Here is a 15,252-nt window from a genome sequence, read left to right as displayed (position 1 = left end):
AGTATTATTCTTGCACCCACCTTCAGCCTTCTCTTGTTATTTTTTAACTGTTTAAATCTCCATGATATTTTCCGATCCAATTATGATATGTCTATATTTTCTAGGTTGGGCTCTCTTGCTAATCTAGGGGCAGTATTTTCTCAATCCTATAGAGAACACCTTCCAAGTTCAGTTCATCATTTGGGTGAGTTATCCTCTTCCTCTGCCTTTCTTACATGTTATTCTGGGAATGACAATGATTTCTGCTAGACACAACACTGATCATGTTCCTTGATCATTGATATGTTCACATCCTTCTTCTTTCGTAGTCCTCCCTATTTTTCAAGACATTTGTAAATTTTAGGTTCTGCAGAGGAGTTTCCTGTCTAAAATGATGCAACGTATTTCACATATTAGACAATGTGCATTTGTTGTCCGAAAAGAAGATTGTGAACAAATTTACAAGTAGATAGTTCTTTGATCTATCGTGTGTCCTAAAAAAAGAACATAGTGAAATCAGAAGAGATTTATTGCTCTATGATATTTTCTGATCCAATTATGATATATATGTCCGTATTTTCTAGGTTGGGCTCCATTGCTTATCTAGGGGCAACACTTTCTTAATCCGTAGAGAATACCTTCCAAGCTCAGTTCATCGTTTTGGTGAGTTATCCTCTTCCTCTGCCTTTCTTACATGTTATCCTAAAAATGGCAATGATTTCTGCTAGACACAGCAGTGCCTCTACATTGTTCCAATTAATCGGTCACCACATGTCAAATCTTGCTGCCTCTTTTAACTTCAGACATGTATGAACCCTGTTATGGATTCAGTGCTACATATCTCTGTAGACTGTACAACATAATAAGTGTTGTCCACCTGCATTTTTTCCAACTTAGGTACTTCCTCTCAAATCACTAATTTAGTCTTCAGTTATGCTTTGTTTCACTACATTTTATTGAAACACAAGCCACATGGAATCGCAGCTGAACCTGCATCTTAGCAAAACCAAAAAACACGCTCCACTCTCTTGTTCTAATATTTGTTGGACGTAGGTTCCATAGCGTGCTATGTCAGGAAATCTAACATTCAGCATATGAATTTGGTGTCAACTTTTCAGATTTGCCTTCCTAGGTCTTAAGATCAGGAATAGAGTCAAGATACCCAACGCTTCTTGCTTCACTGTAGCAGCATGACAAAAGAATAGCCTTCAGATTATTTTCTGTACATTATTTCTATCTATGCCTTTAACTGACGATGACGTAATATTATTATATGCTACATAAAATTTATATTTCAAATATATCTTTTCTAGCTGCTCAAAAAAAAGGCCACGTATTGGTTGCTATGTCATAATGGACATGTATTAGCTGCTGCTGTGATAGTTCCCCAAAAGATACATGCCTCCTAATTGTTGACGAAAAGTTAAGTACACATATCTATCTTCGTATGACAAGTTAATTAAAACTGTGGCTGCTCTATAGCTAATGCTCTTGTGTTCGAACCAGCATATTTGTGGGGTTTTGAATCATATATATATATATATATATATATATATATATATATATATATATATATATATATATATATATATATATATATATATATATATATATATAGAACTACTATCCTGTAGCTGGCTACAGAATAACTTATTCTGTAGCCACTTTGAGTTATGATAATTACTATGTTAATTTACGAGATTATAGTAACTCCTTACTAAGTGGTTTAATATAACGTTATGGTAAATATCCCCATGTGTTATAGTAACCCAACTATCGTAAATATGTATTGACATTATGGTAAATTAGTATATAAAATTATAGTAAATGGAGGTGGCTACAGAATAACTTATTTTGTAGCCGGCTACTGAATAGCTTCTCCCTATATATATATATATATATATATATATATATATATATATATATATATATATATATATATATATATATATGTATGTATGCCGGTGAATATAGCAAGTTCTACTTTTTGTTACTGCCCTTGCATAGGATATGTGTACCTGCATAGGATATTCTTTCCTGATTTCTTAAAATAAATAGTTATACACCTGCATAGGATATGTGCACCTGCTTCTAACCTAAAGTGATTTTTCTGGTATGCTATGTACTTAATCTATTCTGATTGGTTAGGGACTATGATTCATATTGCATTGCTACAATACATGATTCAGAAGGTACATCCCGATCAATGTCTACTTGCAACTATTGCTTTGGCGATTCTTATGCAAAGTCCGCAGTCATGAACAAAATGAGAGTGGTAAATGTTTTTGTGATTATTTGGCGTCACCGTTATGGTTTAAGCTATGCAGCACTTCTAATTGTCCATCTCATCTTTTTCAGGTGTCCAAGAAATAAAAGGTAGAGATGCGAACTTGATTGCTTCTGCTGGGTTTCAACTCTAGTCTACCTCAACTTGTTTGGGACTTAAGGCTTTATTGTTGTTGTTGTTGTTGATGCGAACTATGTCGAAAACGGACTCATCTGACCATAGGTACTTGCATTTAGTTTACTTTTGTTGTGCTTCCTACAACCTTACAAAATGGGTAGTCTCAGCTTTCTTCCAAGTTTCACTCTGTACTTCGTTATCTGCAGTCCAAAGTTAGGCGAAAGAAAGGCTTAGGTTCCTATATGTATCATCATTTTTTCCATTCACTCAGATTATGAATATCCATAAGTACTTCATGGTATATCTCAAACAAATGGCTTAGGTTCCTATATGTATCGTCATTTTTTCCATTCACTCAGATTATGAATATCCATAAGTACTTCATGATATATCTTAAACCAATTCAGTCTCTGCATTTGTAACTGCACGTGCGCGCGATGGCGCGCGCCCTTTCACCAGTCTATATTAAACTTCTAATATTGTTTCCATCTAAAGATTAAACATATTTTTTAACTACGTCTTCACCACATGATTTATCGGCGCGCGCAAGGGCAAACGTCATGGACTAGTACAACATAATGGCCCCGTTCGCTGGTCTGAAACTTAGCTGAAACTGGCTGAAAAACACTGTTCCGTCTGAATTGTTGTGAGAGAAAAACACTGTTTCAGCTGAAAAAAAACCCCAAACAAATCGAATATGGGACAAGCCGAACAGGGCCATACTCGCTGCCACGCACGCACGTGCCGAGCTCGCTCCGGTACACCGGCCACCGCCTGCATGCAACTATATGCAACTAGGACTCTACTCATAACTCATGTCTTCAGGCTTCTGTTCAGCAGTTTAGGCAGCAACCCCGTAACACTGGCAAGGGCGCCCCGGAACACGCGGAGCAAGTCCGCCGCCGGACCCAGGCGGCGGTAGTGAGGCGGCGGGTTTCCCGCGGGCGGCGGCGGCGCGAGCTTGTGATTCCCGGTCACACCGGGAGACGAGTCGACGTCCTGCGATGGCTCGTGCCCTGGTTGCGGCCTGTAACCAGGCTTCGGCGCCGGCGGCGCGAGCCCTCCCGACCTGCTCACGCCGGGCAGCACGTCGAGCTTCGGAGGGACGGCCGCGCCGTCGCCGCCGCTGCTTGGTAACACTAACACCGATGGCAAGCCGCCGACGTGCTGCGCTTGCGTCGAACCACCTGATGATCAGTAGAAGTTTATAGTCAGTCAGTTATCGGAAGACATCAAAAGAAGAAACAAACAGACGCGTGCAGCGTGCACGTAAGCGCACCGAGCTCTCGTGCTTGGACTTGCTGCACTGGAGCCAGAAGCAGCAGGAGGAGCGCCAGGAGAAGAAGCTTGGGAGAAACTGGTGAGCTCTCCATGGCGAATGGCCGTGCGAGGCGAAGGCGACTGGCTGGGTCTCCCTTGTCTGGTTGTGGACCTGTGGAGTTGGAGTTCAGGAGTCGCGGTTGTGTGATCTGGATTGCCTATCTCTATATACACAAATGATATTCAACACACATTTGTTTTAGAAAAAAAAAAACATATAGATTTTTTTTCTCTCTACCACTCTCTTTCTCACCGGTGACTGTCGACGACGGCGGTGAGCTCGCCCTGGCGCGCCTCATGGCACTGGCGGTGGCGGTGGCACCCGCGTCGGCCATGCCGGTGGCGCCGGATCTATGATTTATCCTTCAAAAAAATGTGATCTGATATGTGAAGCCTGGAGGTAGAAGAAGGACGGAGGCGGTTGGATCTTAATCTTATTGTGCAAAAAAATTATGTGTTAAAACTGCATAAAACATGTGATTACGTAATATATTTATATATATGATTCATGCAAAAAAAAAAAAAGCTAACGGATAGAGCACGTCGTCCGCAAACCCGCTAACCGTCGGATCCCCATAACATCCATTATCGACCGTCGGATCGGACCTCGCACCTGTTAAGCTAGACCGCCCATTAAAACATACTAGGGCAGTGGATCGGGCCTTTGGGCTCCCCGCCCATTAAAGCATAGTAGTGGATCGGGCGTCTGCCCGTGCCCGTTACACATAGATCCGGATGTACTGGAATCATCGAGAAGCCGGTGTCATCCCCTCCGCCTCGCCGTGGCCTCCGCCCGTCGTACCTCGACCAAGTTGGAGAAGCAATGGCAGAATGGCTCAACCCGCATTCACCGCACAGCGGCCACTGGACAAAGCTCGCCGGTGGATGAGGAAGTCGGCGCCTCTACCGCCACGGCACAGCCTCCGCCTCCGCTTGTCCGAACCCAAGCCCGGGCACTGCCGGAGATAAGAGACCACCTGCCCTGCAGCTTACTGCTGCTGGCATGGTGCTGCTGCTATGCTCTTGTGAGGAAAACATGGAGAGTCATGGGGGAGGAGGGAGCAGTGGCCTGCTGGTTGTGCTCGTTGCTTGCTGATTTGGACGAAGAGGAAGCAGCTACGAGCGATCTGCTCTGTGGAGAAGCGAAATGGATCTGCTATTGCTCCTCTTTCTGTGGATGAAAAGGGAGGGGGGAAATGGGATCCTGCTTGGAAAAGGGGAAGAAGCTAGCTGCTGCGGTGGTAGTGCTTTTTTTTTTTTTTTTGAGCGCTGCGGTGGTAGTGCTGTGTGTGCAGCAGTGCAGTGGATCGATAAAGGATGGAGTTTGGCTCAGCCTTTCACGTGCTGCTGTGATGACCTGATGGAACATGGGCCCCACACACCAATCCTTGAATTTATTTCGTTCCGAAGTGGCCAAAGTTTTTTTTCTTTTTCTTTTTTATCAAGCATCAGATAATTCAAAGGTTTTAGCCACGTTTACATGGCCCAGCCGGAAGTGATTAAAAAAACAAAAATGAAGGGAGGAAACTGGGAGAGAGAAGCTCAAATAAGCATGTAGCACAATTTGAAGGTAAATCATAACTTATGCTCCTCAATTGGGTTCTAAAGTATAGCTTTGTCACATGTAAATTTAGAATGCAATAAATATATCTGTCAAATGTAATTTTTAATATTCATATTCATATAATTGTGAAGAGTTAAATGTGCTCATTGTATTAATATGCCAATAAAACTTGAGGAAATTATTTCCTTGGTCCCAAAAAAGTACTGCTTAGTTTCTTGCCCTTTTTTTTCTCGAACTTGTTTATTGGCCCTAAAACGAATTTTGTTTGGTTTCTTGGCCCTTTCGCTACTTTGATGGGCTAACGGTGTTAAACTGTACGTGAAATGACTCTTTTACTCCAGCTATAGTTCACAGGTCTTTTAGGCTACCTCTATCAATAATTTCTCCAAAATAAGGTATAATATTTTTTCAAGCATGGAATCATTATTTTTTATTTTTCAATAATTATTAACTTTATTGGTCAGGCATGGAGAGAGGACAAAACCAATATAATAACTGTTGTTCCACTCTGCCTAAGTCCATTTAAGACAAAAAAAAAATTCTAGCCCTATGATGGCAGTAGAAGAACACCCTATTCCACCTTCCTTTACTTAATTAATATGGATAGTTTTATCATGGCCCTGCATTCACTAAGCCCAGATTATATAATAATCCCATATTTATATTAGATCATTGATCCAAATAAGAAAATTAATGTTTTCACATGATTTTATTTGTTCACAAAACAAGGACCATCTATAGTACAACGGGCACGTCCACTGGCCATACGCGGCAACGCCGCGATCTTTTCTAGTATACTCGATCGATCTGAGGAGTACAGTGCTGGATTAGTGGTTGTGTCATGCGTGTGTGGACGAGCCGGGGCAAGTCAACTCTTCGTTACTAAGCGCTCGACTGGTTCGGTTAGGGACTGGGACGCCCTGTTCGCGTTCCTTATAAGTCGTATTTTTCAGTCAACGAATAGTATTTTTCTTTTATAATAAATCAGGCAATAATATTTTCAGTCATGGTTTATCAGCCAAACGAACCGAGCAAAGAACTACTCTTACTTAAGTACTGTAGTGGTGTACCGTGTACAGACACATGCATTAGCAGCTAACGGCCAATCATCGAGTCGTTCTACTATTTTCAAAGCGCTCAAGTTGTTGGAGCAACTGCCCCTCGGAGAATTGTCTGCGACTCTGCGAGGTTGCAGCCGTGCATTCGACAGGAGAAGCGACAAATATCGGTTTCATACCTAAAATTCTGGATATAAATTTACACGAGCATTTGTCTAGTTTCATACCTAGAATTCTATTCTTTTTTAGATAGAGAGAGTACTTGCTACTCTTGCGTTTTAAATAATAATAAAGCCATTTCACCTTCTTATAGATATACATATTTTTTACTATTATCTAATAAAAACGATATTTAGAAAGAAAACAAAATGACTTACAATTTAAAACTAAATGAGTAGGGGTCTGTTTGGATAAACTAGGAGTAACAGCTAGTCCTATTAGCTTCTATAAGTGGACTAGTAAACTAGCAACTAGTTCATGACTAGTGAATTTGTTTGATACTTAAGAACTAAAAATTAGTCAACTAGTTGTTAGTTTTATGGATCCAAACAGAGCATAGGTCTTTTAAGTAGATATATTACATACTCATACTAGTTTTCTTTTCTTTTTGCAAGACCCAGCAGACACCGATCATAGTACAAACGTAAACACTCATATACCCTAAAAAATAGCTAGCACCGCTAAATGCTAAAATAAATTTAGAAAATGCGATCACCTACATCAAGTCCATCCATAATTTTAATCTGAGTAAAAAGATTGCACCCTAAAAAACATAACTAATTGAGTGTAGTTCAGTTCGCTTACTCCTGCCAGTTATACAAAAGGCCTCGACTGTACGTAGCACTCAAGGCTTGTTTAGATTGAAGCTGACAATTGTTGTCTGGGCTAGGCATCCTTCCCACACTCGGTACTAGGATGCATTTACCTGCGAACGAGCCAGTGGCTCAGTGGTAGTACTCGCGGTGGCGAGTCTGCCCGCCAGCGTTCGATCCCTGGCGATCGCAGCGTTGGTGACGCACCGGGTGTGTGCTATGCAGCACCCATTTATAAATAGTGCCTCTTTCGCGTGATGCCACAATGGGATCGTGACGTGCCCGTCGCCTATAGAATCTGAGGATTTCGGTGATCTCAACAAAGGACGCGGTCTTCAGATCTGAGTGTAGTTGTAGGTTTGTTTGTACACGGGTGGTGTGAGTAGTGTGCGTGCGTTGAGTGAGCGTACGTGCGTGTGTACGAACAGATACTACAGCTGTACCCAGATAAGAGGAAAAAAAAAGATGCATTTACCTGGTAGGCCTTCACTGCCACCGGTCGATCTAGCGTTCTCACAAAGGTCATCAACCTAGTTTTCTCACAAAGGTCATCATCAACCCAGCGAGGAGTCGTGCACGAATCAAAGGTATATTGTGTTGTGTATAGTAGTACTCCCTCCATCCTAAAAAACTGCAATGGCAAAGAATCAACTTTGGACCTATTTGGTTGCCCTGCTCTGCTCAGCCTGCATTACAGGAGCCGTATAAAGCTGTTTGAGGAATGTGTTTGTCTAGCTGCATGTACTATAGTGCTTGTACAGGAGAATGCGCTTGAATTGCAGAATCACAGTCTTGTTTAGATGGAGGAGTAACTAACTAACTCATTGTTAACTAACGTTCAAATGCTCTGGTTGGAGAGGAAAATTGTTCCACCGAGGAAAATAGATGTTTATAAGGTATCTATAGTGGGCCATAAGGTTACTTTTGATCAATCGGTAATCGGTAATGCTTGTATTAGGGCGTTTGTCCGCCCCGGACGGCCCCGCTGGCAGGCCGGGAGGCCCAGAAGGCTCTCCTATCTGTTCCTATCCATTCATCTCCACCGTGCCTCCTGCCTGCCTTCTCTCCACTGCGCCTCCCTCTCCACCGCGCGCTCCCGCTCGTCTTTCTCTCCATCGCGCCTCTCTCTCCATCGCGCCTCTCACCTGCCTTCTCCACCGGAGCGACCTGCTATGGCCTTCTCCACCGGAGCGGCGGTGAGCTCCGCGCCACCGAGATGCTGCTGCAGGACGGCATGGCGCGCGGCTGCCCTCTCCAAGTCGTGCAGCCGCTGCCCCTCTGCCACGTTGCGGAGCCACCGCCATCGGCCCGCTGCCTCCGGCACGCCGACGAGCCTCCATTCTCCCAAGTGGCAAGGAGATGTTGTGCTGAAAGCACATGTTGCAACTGTATGTTTCAAGTGCTTCAAATGTTTGAGAGGTATGTTGTAAGTGTTTCATATAAATATTGCAAAAATAGATCGGGAATGTTGCATATGTTGCAATGCTTGTGCACGTATGTTACAAGTGTCTGTTCACAATATTTCATCTGTGTTTTCATACGTATGTCGCAAGTGTTTTTATTTCGACGTTGCATATGTTTCACACATATGTTGTAAGTGTTTTTTCTGCATGTTGCGTATGTTTGCCATGGTTTTCAAGCATTTTAGGTGCTTTTTTCAAGTGTTTCAGAAGCATGTTTCAAGTGTTTTATTGTATTTTAGATATATGTTGCAAGTGTTGCATCTAGATGTTTCAAAAGTAGATCGAGTGTTTGCACATGTTGCAATGCCACCCGCCTATTGCAGCTGCTAGAGGGGGTGCGAGGGGGCAGACGGGTTGCAGACGCCGCGTGGGGTCGGGTAGGGCGCAGACGCCACGTCGGGCTGGCGCGGGGCGAAGTGAAGGCCCGGGCGTCCGGACATGCGGGCGCTAGCACCGCCGTTCATCTATCATATATTATGTATGCGACATTATTTCCCGGATTCAATCCTCGAAGGAAAAAAGTAAAATAAATTAAAAATCCCGGCATCCAGTATCGCAACGATGGAGAAATGGGCCAAGTCCGCGTCACAGGTAAGGCTTAGTGATCAGCGGAAAACCCAACTTGGATCGTTTTGGGCCTTTCGGCGAGCCAGATCTGGTCAATTCATTACTGGGCTTTACATTGGACCAGTACTCATTGGGCCATTTCGGTTTTGTTTGACGAAGTCCGATGGTGTGAGTTGCAGTTATGGGATGCTATTGTTAACCCAGAGAAAAGAAAGATATGTTGCTAAAAAAAAGTATAATCATGGTGTGTTCTTTCAAAATAAAGAAGATTGAGATTCGTAAAATAAAGAAGATTGTGTTCGTAGAAATTCCATGGACACATTGATGCAGCAGCCCTTTTGTCGATTTGTCCATAGTTTCTCAGCTACTACTACTATGGACCGTGCAGTGCAGACAATAACTGCCTCCACCAATGATGCATCTTGGTGCAGTGCTTAGTCCTCATCTGCTGAGTCCACATTATTTGATCACTCGAGAGGTTCAGATACCGAGTGGTTAGCCAACTAACAGCCTTATCCTACACACCAGTTCGCCAAGGCCAAAGGCCAGTGGCAAGCTGCCAATTGCAGGAATCAAATTCAGAGTTCAGACTAGACTTGATGTGATCTGGTGGAGTTGGCCAGCCCAAAAGGCACAGTGTGTGCTTCTCAGTCTCATGTCCATCCATTTCATCAACAGGAAATAAAAGATAATACCCTTCATCTTATAGATATTGACGATACAGTGCTCGACCCTAAAAAAGGGGACGATGAAATAAACAAATCCCATCCTTTTCAGTTCGTCAACTTCTCCATCGAATAAACTACTACAGGGTTCGTCCAGCCTTTGCAAGTCAACATCCACTGGCTAAGTTCATTCCTAAAGTTGAGTCTCACTTTTCAGTGTCCCTTCGTACTTTTGCAAGGACATTGACTCCACTACACTCATAACAATAAACACCCTGTTTGCTTATGCTGAAATATTATGAGAGAGAAATACTATTCCAGGGCTGAAAAGTAGCTCAAGCGGGAAATTTGGCCTTTGACCCTGCTATATATAAACAATCCGGAACATAAAGCAAAGCGCGCAGACATTTTTCGTCGACTGCCCGCACCCATTGACAAGCAACTGCGTTGACACTCCTCAAAGGCATAACCGGTCAGCTCAGCTCACCTTTGGCTAGTACTGGAGTGCAGCACAATCTTTACGCTCCCTGATGCTGAAAAGCCACACAAAACAAGGGAAAAAGAACCACATCTGAGCTCAAAACGATGCATGAATTCTTGCAAGCAACTAGGACATTGACCACAGGTGCAGCGAACAGCAGACTGATGCTGGGTTCAATACTTCAGTGAAACATCGAACAGCAAGGATGGATCCACTGAACCTGTGCTCTGCAAGCAACTACGAGACCAGTGAGCAGTGCAGACTTCAGAAAAAAATGAGCAGTGCAGACCGCGCGAAGAGGGCTCGCTTCAGTTTGGGTGCTGGGTGCAAGTCAAACGACATGGATGGATGAGTCGAGAAAGTCTGAAACGAAATGGCACTCCGCGAGCACTACGTTTCACGGTAGGCTTCCGGCTGATAGACATAGTGATCACCTACATATAGATTTAGCGGATACAATCTTACATATAGGATAAAAACTTTGTAGAACATGATCTAGAGAGAGAGGAAGGAAGATGAGATGTCACCGACCATCCGTGAACTTAGAGAAAGAGTTCGACGTAGCCATGACGAAGGTGATGCGGCTCGGCTCAGCGGTGTCGCGGTGACGGTGTTAAGGTCAGTCGTAGTGCATTGGTGGCGCAGAGACGGCGGTGAAGACGGTAGTGGAGCTTCCCGTCGCTGGTTACGCCCCTCACTAGATCGGATTGGATTTTGTCGGTGGGTGTGGTGGCTCACGGTGAACCTCGTACTGAGAACCGCCGGCCCCCACCTCTTTTTATAGCGCAGTGCGACGGAGACCCACCAACCATATAGGGTTGGACGCCCCCGATCAGGGTGCGAGGTCAAGGCCCAACTCGGCCGTTGGGTCGAACTGGAGAGATCAATACTAACAATCTCTCCATTGATCTCATCTTATTACTTAAACTTAATTTACTTTATCTTTTTCTTATTCCATCATAGATCAGTACATAGAGCGCGTCTCATCGTCACAGTCAGTGCCATTAGATTAACAGCTACAATACCCCTCTCTATTTTGAAACAGATTCTCAACTAGGCCCTTATTGTCCAGGAATCATAGGCTTCCCCTTAAACCCATGTTGGCTAAGTGTTATCTGAACACGTTGGGTGGTAAGTCTTTTGTAAGCGGATCCGCGAGCATCTTTTCTGTACTTATGTGCTCAAGACTAATTATATGATCCCGGACTTTGTCTTTCACAACATAATACTTTATATCAATGTGTTTGGCAGCATCACTTAACTTATTGTTGTGAGCATAACATGCTGCTAGATTATTATCGCAGTATAACTTGAGTGGCTTATGTATGTCGTCTACCACTTTCAACCCGGGCATAAATTTCTTCAGCCATTTTACCTGTCCCGTGGCCTCATAACACGCTATAAACTCGACTTACATCATAGATGATGTAGTGGCGGTCTGCTTGGAACTTTTTCACGATATAGCTCTTCCTGCGAGAGTAAATATATATCCTGACGTGGACATTCTATCATCTCCCACATAATTTGAATCTGTATACCCCTCTATGTGTAGGAAATTAGATCTTCTATACGTTAGCATGAGACCTTTTATGTCTTGTAAGTAACGTAAAACTTTCTTTACCAGTCTCCATTGTTCTATTCCTATATTACTCTGATATCTGCCAAGTAACCCAGTAACAAACGCTAAGTCAGGGCATGTACACACCTAAACAAACTGTAAACTTCCGACAGCTGAAGCATATGTAACCGCTTTCATTTGATCGATCTCATATTGGTTCCTGGAATATTGGATTTCCCAAATCTATGGCCCTTGACTATGGGAGCAGGTGAAGGCATATAATTTTACATACTTTATTTCTTTAGAACCTTTTCTAAGTATGTCTTTTGTGATAATTCTAAAACCTTCTTTTCTTCTATCTCAGTGAATCTCTATTCCTAGAACGAACGAAGCTTCACCGAGATCCTTCATATTAAAATTCAAGGACAAGAACTTCTTCGTGTCTAGTAGTAGATTAACATCACTACTAGCTAGTAAGATGTCATCCATATACAAGATTAGAAAAATATATTTCCCATTCTTAAACTTTGCATAAACACAATTATCATCTATATTTTCTTAAAACCAAACTTTCTTATTATACTATCAAACTTTAAATACCACTGTCTTAATGTTTGTTTTAATCCGTAAATGGATTTCTTCAAGCGGCATCCCATACGTTCTTTTCCTTCTACAACAGAACCCTTTCGTTGTGCCATGTAAATATTTTCCTCCAAATCTCCGTTTAGGAATGTCGGCTCTACATCCATCTGATGTAATTCTAAATCATAATGTGCTACAAGTGCCATTATAATTCTAAAAGAATCCTTACATGATACTGGAGAAAATGTCTTATTGTAATCTATGCCTTCTCTTTGCGTGAAGCCTTTTACCACAAGTCGCGCTTTAAATCTTTTTACATTCCTTTTACAGTCATATTTAGTTTTTAGACCCATTTACAGCCTACTGTCTTGTCTCTTTTAGGAATTGTTTCTAAGTCTCAAACACCGTTGGTATTCATTGATCTTATTTCATCTTGCATGGCTTCAAGCCACTTTGATGAGTGAGCGCTTCTCTTGGCTTCAAATAAGGTGGGATCACCCACTATTTAAAATTCTTCACATTTATAGACTTCATAGTTATCAGGAATGGCTGGTTTCCTAACTCTTTGAGACCTTCTAGAGGCCTCGTTAATTGACGCTTGTTTTATATGAGGTTGTTGTTGCTCTTCCTCATGTGTGACAACAGGTTCTACAGGATCCTGAAGGATAGGTTTCTCAAGTTCATTCATTGTCGCCACGAGAGAACTAATAACAGATGTTGTTACTATAGTGTCTTGCACTATTGATGCAGCAACAACAGGTAGCGTGAAGAATGGCTTCTGAACCATCGAAGTAGACACATATACCCGCTTCTTCTCTAGGCTAATTTCTCGCGCTACCATAGTCCCCCTGATTAACTCTTTCTCCAAGAACACAACATATCTTATTTCTACAAACTTCATATGTCTGTCAAGACAATAGAAGCGATAACATTTTGACTTTTCTGGATAACCAATGAAATGGCAACTGACTGTCTTAGAGTCTAGCTTCTCTATATTTGGGTTAAAGACTTTAGCCTCAGTTGGACAACCCCACACACATAAATAGTTAAGTGAGGGTTCCTTTTCTGTCCACAACTCATATGGTGTTTTGGGCACCGACTTGCTTGGAACTCGATTAAGAATATGAATGGTGGTTTTTAACGCCTCCATCCATAAACTTATCGATAGAGTAAAGTAACTTATCATACTTCTCACCATATACATTAAGATATGATTGCGTCTTTTAGCTACTTCATTCTGCTGAGGCTCGTCCGGTGTAGAGTACTAGACAACTATGCCATTTTCCTGTAAGAACCTTGCAAAAGGTCCAGGAACTTGGCCATATGAGGTGTGTCGATCGTAGTACTCTCCTCACTATTGGATCTTACTATCTTAATCTTTAAATTGTGTTGATTTTCTTCTTTAGCCTTAAATATCTTAAATTTATCCAATACTTCTAATATTTCGTTAATTAGATAAATATAGCCATAACGAGAATAATCATCTGTGAATGTTATAAATGAATCATAACCATCCACACTCTTCACAGAAAAAGGACCACAGATTATAACACCCTCGGTGTTATGCCCTAAACAAACTACTAAATCATGTCACGAGCATAATGTTTATGTGATAATTTATGTGATGGAATGTGTAGATAACATTTTTTGTAAATTTAGATGATCAATAAAAATGTTAAATGATAAGCTATTTCATAACTCATATGTATCAAGTAGGGTTTAAAACTAATTTTTATTGAACACAAATGCTATATAACATATATGTGGCGCTAAATAAAGTTTGGAATATGAACTTTGTAGATGACAATAAAATACTTTTGATGGAAAAATAACAATGCTAGCCAATATTTCTAATAGCCTAGAAATGCAGTTTGGAATCAAGTTCAGCTCAAAAATTTAGAATATTTTCAAGTATGTCGACACCTAGACAATGCAATGTTTGACAATTTATTTTGTGAAATCGAGTTAGGAGGTGGTGTCGTGTTTTAGCTTGGATTGGTAGCCTCATATCCCCTCTGGAGCATGGTGAAGATGGTTTAGGTTTCACAGCAACTGGTTAGTTTTTATAGGCGCTTTAAAATTCATGCAAGACGTGATTTCGGACTAGTTCACCGGGTGAGCGCGGTCACCACGTCTCGGGGGCACGACGTCGCCATGCCTGCTCGCTCTACACGCGCACGTGCGCTACCGCGCGTGTCCGGTTGTGACAGCCCTGGCCTGACCGCCACTAGCTCTGTCGCGTGGAGCCGCTGCTGTTGCTCGCATGGCTGGACGACGTTGTAGCCTGCCTCGCCGCGCTGCCGCACCGTCGATCCACCCCGTGCCATGATGCAGCTGCTGCCGGTGTCATCGCCTCACCGTCATGTACGTGCCTTCCTCTACACCTCTACGCTGTTGTCGGTCCTTTTCGATGCCGCCACTACCGCGCGCATGTGGTTGAGCTCACCGTCGCCTTGTCATTTATGGCGTTGTGGACGTGCGGGCCATGCTGGTCATGGACGCATGTGCTTGTCCATTGCGTCTGCGCGCGCATCGCACCTAGATCACACCGGCCACGTCCCACCAAGGCGAGATCGAGACGAGCCCACTTGTCGCCTCGTTTCTCTCTCTCCCTCTATTGCCGTAATCGAGCCGCGCTATCCAATTGGCCACCGAGTGATCATTTTCATTTAATTTAGCATGTCTGTGGCTTCACCATCAAGTTCTCTCGCTGCCTGACCCCACCCAACCATGAAAAAGGCATTGCCAAGCTCCAATTTGGTGTTTTTCCCACCGCCGTGCTGATAAGGCCGTGTCCGA

General features: G+C 42.8%; 1 protein-coding gene across 1 annotated transcript; it reads right to left on the bottom strand.

Moving 5' to 3' along the window:
* Nucleotides 1-3,025: 3,025 nt before the first annotated feature.
* Nucleotides 3,026-4,935, bottom strand: LOC136519033 (uncharacterized). Its single transcript, XM_066512709.1, has 3 exons — nucleotides 3,957-4,935; nucleotides 3,663-3,815; nucleotides 3,026-3,570 (listed from the first exon to the last, which is right to left on the bottom strand). Exons 1-3 carry the CDS (start codon nucleotides 4,036-4,038, stop codon nucleotides 3,197-3,199), a joined length of 609 nt encoding a protein of 202 aa, XP_066368806.1. The 5' UTR covers nucleotides 4,039-4,935; the 3' UTR covers nucleotides 3,026-3,196.
* Between the last annotated feature and the right edge of the window lie 10,317 nt (nucleotides 4,936-15,252).

Source organism: Miscanthus floridulus, chromosome 17 (assembly GCF_019320115.1).
Source record: "Miscanthus floridulus cultivar M001 chromosome 17, ASM1932011v1, whole genome shotgun sequence".
NCBI lineage: Eukaryota > Viridiplantae > Streptophyta > Magnoliopsida > Poales > Poaceae > Miscanthus > Miscanthus floridulus.
The sequence above is the reverse complement of the archived record's forward strand: the minus strand, read 5'-3'. Positions and strand labels throughout refer to the sequence as shown.